The sequence below is a fragment of the Diorhabda carinulata genome, chromosome 4 (genome assembly GCF_026250575.1).
Source record: "Diorhabda carinulata isolate Delta chromosome 4, icDioCari1.1, whole genome shotgun sequence".
NCBI classification, from domain to species: domain Eukaryota; kingdom Metazoa; phylum Arthropoda; class Insecta; order Coleoptera; family Chrysomelidae; genus Diorhabda; species Diorhabda carinulata.
The window spans coordinates 30,017,899-30,025,922 of NC_079463.1; the positions used below are offsets into that span (position 1 = coordinate 30,017,899).

General features: G+C 34.3%; 1 protein-coding gene across 1 annotated transcript; it reads right to left on the minus strand.

The window, feature by feature from the left end:
- Positions 1–2,449: 2,449 nt before the first annotated feature.
- On the minus strand, positions 2,450–4,831 carry LOC130893217 (endochitinase-like). The gene is made up of 2 exons (XM_057799145.1): positions 4,605–4,831; positions 2,450–2,765 (listed from the first exon to the last, which is right to left on the minus strand). The coding sequence occupies exons 1-2, from the start codon at positions 4,774–4,776 to the stop codon at positions 2,524–2,526; spliced, it is 414 nt and encodes a 137-aa protein (XP_057655128.1). The 5' UTR covers positions 4,777–4,831; the 3' UTR covers positions 2,450–2,523.
- Between the last annotated feature and the right edge of the window lie 3,193 nt (positions 4,832–8,024).

Sequence of the window (8,024 nt, forward strand, 5' to 3'; positions counted from 1 at the left end):
AAAGATAAAATAATACTTTTGTAGAAAAAAGTATATAAAATGTATAAAAAGTTATAAAAAAATCAATAGACTGAAAAATAAAAACCTCGCGTTTAACAAGTAGGAGAGAAGAACGTACTTAATCTTGGTCTCGCAAAATTTTGGTCAAGTATTCACGTGCCATAACAATTCTATTTGAAAGAGGAATAAAAGATAAAAATTTTGACGTTTAATTTTTTTTTATACCTTGTATAGAAAATTTGTTGTTGTTATAAGTTTGTTGGGGACTGTCTGATACACAGTTGCGTCAAGAACAAGAACGTCAGACTTGAATTTCTGTATTTATCTAGTCAAAACGCCATCGTAAACTGAAAAATTATACTTAAGTTATGTAGATCGATTTTACGAAAAAATAAATTAGAAATTTTATTAAAATAACAAAATTTGGACACGTCAAAGACCGCCAGACCAATGGTTTATTATTCATCTAATATTCAGAATTTAATAAAATATATTTTAGTACTAATTCTGGTTAACCACCCTTTCACTGCGGTCGCCGCTTGGACTATTGTGTAATTAGAAATACGAGAAAAATACTCTGATTACTTCAAGGTCTTGTTTTGACCTTGAAAAAAATTGACAAAGTTCAACATTTTTTGAAAGTTTTTGATTTTTGCCCTGAAATTTGATTATTATGTTACTAAACCCATAAGTTATTCACATATTTGGAAAGCTGACGGAATGACGGTTCTAAATCCATACTTCAAAATTTTTTATTAATTTTTATTAATTTTTAGATCCTAATAATTGTCCAAACTCGGCTTTACAAAGTTGTTATATTTTTTGATATTATGAGGTAAAATTTTGTTTAAAATATCATGTGAAACATGATTTCGGTGTATTTTTTGCCGCGGAACATGATGGCGCTATAGAACATACCTAAAAAGCGCTAAATGTAAAAAAGTACATTTGCATAGGGTTTTTGACATATAATCAAAAACTAATGAAAAAGCAGATAATTTTTACGTAAATAATCCATAGTTTATATAATTATGCTTGCACAAAACGTAAAGTATATAACATAATTTTCATGTTTTCAGTGATAAATCTATAGAAAATGAAAACAGTGATGAGGATACATTCAGCGACGCAGAACATTAGGGTACAAATAAGTTTGTGGATAATGTCGATCTGGGGTATGAGCTGCCCCCCCCTAACTGAGATCCTGGGTACGCCTTTGCCGATATCTAAGAGTTGTCTTGAGAATGTTTCAGCGGATGGATCTTGAAGCATTTGAACGCGCATATTTACTTTCAGCTATAATTTTTCAACATTACGACACAATGGAGGTTATTTTAAGCAAGCATTGATCTCATCAGCGTATGCTGAACGTGGAATGACGGAAAGTGTTTGTCTGAAATCACCTGAAAGGACTAACAAAGTGCCGCCAAATAGTTTATCGTTTCAGCTGCTGTTTCAGCTCTGTGGCCATGGATATTGCACACTGCGTCAGGGTTATTTTGATTATTTAGTGGTAGCTTAAATACTGAATGATCTGATCTGCCTCCATCCAATAAAGTTGCCGCAATGCGCATAGGTCTTCCAATATCAATCGCAGATTGTAAAAACTTATATAAAAACCTTTGTCGATAATTTTGTTTGATATACGATAGGCGTAGATACCTCATTTTATAAATATTGATTGTTCCTCGTATAACTGTCTTCTGCAATTGATAATGGAAGAACTATACTAGAAGGGAGTCGCCAAAATTCTCAACCTAGAAAGCACTAAAGGTTTAAAACCCCTGACCTAAACTATAGTCATCTGGAACTAAAGGTGGATTCATCAATTTTTACTTTCGCACCCGCGCTGACGCTCTCATTAGGTTATGATCTCCTATAAACGCCATCGGCCGCGTACAGCGTCACGCTATGTCACGTGTTCTCTTTAACACGTTGGAGTGTGGACACCGTAGACACCATTCAAACGCTTTGCGTCGCTTCTCTAGTTATTTCGAGCCATTGCAGCGTAAACGTAAACTAATTTGGCGTCAACATAAAATGTCGAAATCTCAAAACATCCTTCTTCCTTTCTCTTCGTAAATAATCGGTGCCTCTTCTTCATATGTCCACTTTATATCAAACGACTGCCAGTTAGCACTGTTTGTCGACTACTGTTGTGAACGAGACGTCGTCGTTCGCGTATAAAATGTATTGACGCCTGACGCTGTGTCTGGCGTTCAGACGTCGATCGGAACGTTTACGCTCAAGTCGGAAACGCATATAGTATTTAATAGGACATCGAGGACTTAGCGTTACATTCGACTTCACGTTGATTAAGCTTTGGGACGCGAGCGCGGGTGTTTTTGTTTATAAATCAAACTTAATAATCCGTTGAACGCGAACGAGGGCGTCATCACGAGCGCAAAAGTTTATAAGTTCATAAAAAATACAGTTTATGAAAAAAAAATTTATTCTTGTTTAATGTGAATAATATATAATTTATTGTTATTAAACGTATTCAAATATGAAGTTTCAACAAAATTATATGTCTTGAGGTCCTTCTGTAGTCGATGACGTAGTTGTTGGCGGGGTCAGAGTTGTAGTTTTATCACCGCAATCTACGTTCCAGTCGCATCTGCTGGTTGTAGCGTTGAAGTAAGTCCCACCAGCACATTCGAATTTGTATGCAACACCAGCCGCGCATTCATAAAATATTCCACAATAAACTGGGTCCGGCAGATATGTTGGTGTATTGTTGTTTGGATCGTACGGTGGACATGTCACTAAAAAATTGTGAATGAATAAAAAAAGTATACTTATCCTCCAATAGATGTTAACAATTTGAATGGACAACAGTGATTGTATATTACCGTGAATTTATCTTTGAAAATATATCAAAATATACTTGGTCTGGCTATTAAATAACGAGACTGGTTACGAAAAATGGTTTTTTTATAAAAATTACTCTACATTCGAATGCTCCCTTTTAATATCCTCCCCTCCCATCGCCACACACCTTTCCATACGTTTTTTCTATTAATGAAAGCAGTGCTGGAAGTCTTCTTTGGTGAGGGCCTTTAGGAGCTCTGCCGTTTTCTGCTTTACCGCTTCCATCGGCTTAAATCGGGTCCAAAGCAGATCTTTTTCTAACCTTTCAATGAAATCTGAGCAGATCTGTTGACGCAAAAGCTTTTGGTCAGATTTTTTGGCACCAATTTCGCACAGACTTTTGTCATGTGTAATTCCTCATGTAAAATTTTTTTAACCGTTTCTTTATCGGCGTTTGCAGTCTCGGCAATCATCCGGATGTTCATTCGACGATCTGCACGCACAATTTGGTTGATTTTGATCACTGTTTCCGGAGTTGAAACAGTCACAGAGCGACCTGGGCGCTGGTCATCTTCAGTACTCTCTCGACTCTCACTAAAGCGCTTACACCACTCAAAAACACGCGCACGAGATAGAGAATTGTCCGCATAAGCCTCTTGCAACAATTTATAGCACTCAGAAAAATATGAGATTGATACCTAGATACCCAACGCACTACTCTTTTTTATCCCACCCGTCTAAGGCGCCTTCTAGGCGCAGAGTCTCGTTATTTTATAGCCAGACCTCGTATAGTGAGTAACAAAAATATAGTTCATGAATAGAACTACTCAAAGATCAAAAATCAATCAATCAATCAATCAATATCCACATCATTTCGAATTGGCGTGCAACAGCCCGCTTTTATTAATAAATGTATTAAAATAAAAATCCAAAAGAAATATGTAGTAGAACTAAATATTATGGCAAATCTGATAATATTTTATATACCAGGAAAATAGACAGTTTCGTGATACTGAATATTGAAATCATTATTTCCTATCAGAACATTTCATTTTGTTAAAAAAGTAATGTAAACTATTTTCCTAATTGAAATCAAAATAAAAAGTAATATGTACATAAATGTATATAAATTTTGGAAGGTATCAATTGTTATTTTTGATACATTGTGAAAAGTATGTTAGAACTGATTTCTTTCAATGTGAATCATCATCAACTTTTATTTTATTCAAGAGAATATGGATAGAGGTTACGTCTTCTATGCAACAAAATCTGCAAGCCGCATTATCTGCTAGGTCTAGCGTCTTCAGGTGTTTGTTGAGGCGACAGTGCCCCTATAGAACTCTTGTTAGTATTCGTTGATTGTTCTTACTTAAGTTGATACATTCAGCAGATCTACTCTGGTTATAGTTTCCCAGAAAAGTCTCAGTACCTGTAGGTTGTCCCGATAATTAGTTTTGCTCTTATCTACCTTCTTTTCCAGTGCTTTTACATTGTTCTGTAGCTGATACGGCAGAAGGGTTCGGGCCCCATGTCTGCCTTCGCTTAGCGAGCTAATCACATGTTTCATTTCAATATGATATTGGAGCTTAGAGACCTAATGGTGCTTGACTATCGGACAGGGCAGGCTTTCAGAGTGTTTCTGGGCCCGTACACTCCTTTTCCAGTTTCATCTGCTATTTTTGATCCGTCTGTATACCATTTAATGGCATTTCCGTTCATGTATTGTATGCTGTTATTTACATAAATAGCAAACCAAATTTTCGCAGAATATTTACTTCTGACGACTCACTTACCTGGTTCGATTGTAGTTGGTTCAGGTGTAGTTGTTTCTGGTTCTGGTGCAGGTGTAGTTGTTTCTGGTTCTGGTTCAGGTGTGGTTGTTTCTGGTTCTGGTACTGTAGTGTCATCATCTTGACAGTATACAAGAGCCCCGACGCATATTAGAACAACTAGATATTTAAACATGGCTGCTTTATTTTCTACACTGTATATCAATTGAATGATCAGTTTTTTAGGCTTCTTGTATTTATATACATTATTTCTGATCGTTATTTAATTTTATCTATTAAAATTTTCGATTAAGTAATATTCCATTGTTTCCTCAGTGGTTTTCATTGGAATTTCTAGTGTTCAAGTGTTATTATCAGCTTTTATTATATTAGATAAAATTAAAATTTACCTTTAGTCGAATTGAAAATACGAAAAATGTTTGAAAGTAGGGTCCACCCTATTTTTGTTCATAAAAATCGGTAAATCAATACTTTCAATAATTATTTTTCATGTTGTTTATTACTGGCGTCGCATTTGATATATAAATTAGATCTAAGTTTAAAAGACAGAAAAATGTCGTATATTTTTGAAAATTACATACCAATTACATTAAACTGATGGAAAATAAAAAAAATGACATCTCCAATATTTTTTCTCCATTTTTTTGACGAATATAAGACATAAAATTTGTTTTGATGTATTTTGTTTTGTGAATTTGAACCCACGACCGGCGAATCCAGAGGTTGACGCCTTAGCCCGTTCGGCTAACGAACGCAATTAAGTGGTGGGATATACTAACAGTAATAAGCCACAAAGAAGACTAACAAACAAATGAGCTCACGAATAAACAAACCCACATATAGCTAATAAAAGTGTGTTTAGTAAGGGTGTTGAAAATAAACAAGGATTGACAGTCTGCGACAATAAAATTATAATTTATAATGAAATGATTGTACGCAGTGTTAATAGAACTAAAGTAAAACCAAAACATTCAATTCATTAATTGAATAACTAACAAATTTAACAACTATCCAATCCAACAAATTCTTCTAAAAAATATAAACCCAATTCCTTTGAATATATTTTTAAAAATACGTTTCTTCTTTCCCTTATCAACGAAAACACTTGAATTTCATGATTCTTCCAAATGACCATGAAGAGACTTCTAAATTATACTTTGAAAATAAAAGAATCTCATTTAATGTTATAGAGAAATCTACTGAAGGATTAAATTTGTACTGTAATGTTTTTCTTATTTATTCAAATTATTTTTAGTGGGGTGAATTTGTATATACTGCTTCTTACTTAATTTATTTTAAATCCATTCACTATGACTTTGAATTATATTCTGACTTCTCGCTGCTAAACAAGCACGTACTTATACCTCAAAAGAATTTCTTGAACAATTCTAGAAAGTAAATAAAAATACAAATAAATAGATATTGGTTCTAAAAACAATAAAAACATAACGCCGCTGTGATAAAAACATATAGGAAAACAATATCAAACTTTTTCCGTTTATTGACGCTAAACTTTAGAATCTTCCATGTTAACTGAACAGGACCGGCCTCACGGTACATATTATGGACTAGGTGCTCGATGACCTCTATGTCAATGCACTTGAATGATTCTGTCAAAACTATTTATTTAAGGAATATTTACTATTTTTTTTTTTGATAATAAACATCAAGGAGAATTCGTAGTGAGATGTAGATCAATATAAATCAAACTGTCACACTTGTATTTGTTATATCATATACGAGGTTGGAATCGTAATATTCTTCATCAGCCGATAAGTCAAGGGCTCTTCTACTAGGAATAGGACGGTTCAATCAACTCCACACATTCCAATTTTTGTTACGTAATCATCTTGATGACAAAAACTATAGTCAGTCACTATAGTTTTTGTAGAATCAGTTGCAAGATGTCAGTCCCATCTTGTGGTGTTTTTCATGTTTAAATTTAATTTTTGTCAAACTTGTCAAACCAAATTTTATTCACCTTCTAAATTGGGATTTACAAGAAAAAAACCGCTCGTGTCTGGATCGACATAGTTTCGATTGTAACGCCATAACTCTTTCTTACTATTCGCGTTAACTGTGAAGAACAGGCAGATCTCGCCCTCTTTGAAGTACCGTCTCAAAACAACTATCGTCATCTGCTCAGTAATCCGCCCTCGATGGTACTTCCGTTTTGTCTACCTGCACTGTTTTGTCATTTCCGTCAATTTTATTGCCTGCCTAACTTAACCTAAAATTGAAATCATTCGAATATAGCAACTTATTTTTCCACTAAATTCCAGAGAGGCACTCTATTAGAAACAATGATGATCATCATCTCCCTCTAGACCTTTGGTCTGTACCAGCTCCTATCTGGAAAGTTTTTGAATTTCATCGTTATTAACTTTTAGATCACGCATTTACTTTTATTTTGTTGTTCGCAGTTTACTATAAAGTGTGACCTTAGAAGACAGATTCGGTTGAGTAGACAGTCCTGTTGTTTTTTGGAAATCTTTGCTGATGAGTGACATCCTTCATACATCTTTGCAGCAGTCGTAAGAATCTGTTCCTCTTAGTGCATTCCTCGTATTGGTTTGAACCGTTTCTTTGTCATCGAACTCAGTATCTTTGAAAGTTATTTTTAATTTGGGAAAGAACCAAAAGTTGCACGGAGTTATATCGAGATTATAAGACTGACAATATTGTATGTAAATACTGTGACAACTAAGGACAATGGAAGATGGTTGATTTTTAACAAAACGTCCCTTAAACAACATTCAAAATTGATAATGTTACTGGCGAAGTAATGAACAATTACACAAGTACTTGGAAAAATGCTTTTTATATTTTATGTTTCAATTTTCAGTAAATTAATTTTCGATAATAAATATAAAAATTACAGTTAAATATTTATAGACAGCATATGAAGAATTCTAAGATTATCTAATTATTTAGGTTATCTTAAACTTTCAGAAAAAAAATAAATGCAATTACAAATTCTTGTCAGATTGATGTATGATAAATAAGCCAAAAACACTTGAAAGTGAAGTCTTACGTCATTAAACGATATCACTGTGAATACAAAATACAATATATTTAAAAAAACATTTGAAGCTGCAAAGTACGGCCCGCGGGCCAAACGCGGCCCACAGGCCAGTCTAATCCGGCCCGCGACAGGGTAAACGAACGGGTAAACATAAACACTGACCCCATATGTGGGGAGCATCTAGCATTAGATAATCAGCTCGATTTATTCATTGAAAGGAACAAAAGAAGGATCAGACATTTTTCAAGACTTTCAAGAAACTACCTTTCAAGGTTTCTGTGACCGATATTTGTAACATCACTACTGATAAAGCACCAAATATGACAGGGTGTTTTCGACAAATCATTTAATGGAAGTCATCAAGAAGCTCTGTGTAAATCTGCTATAGACATGAAACA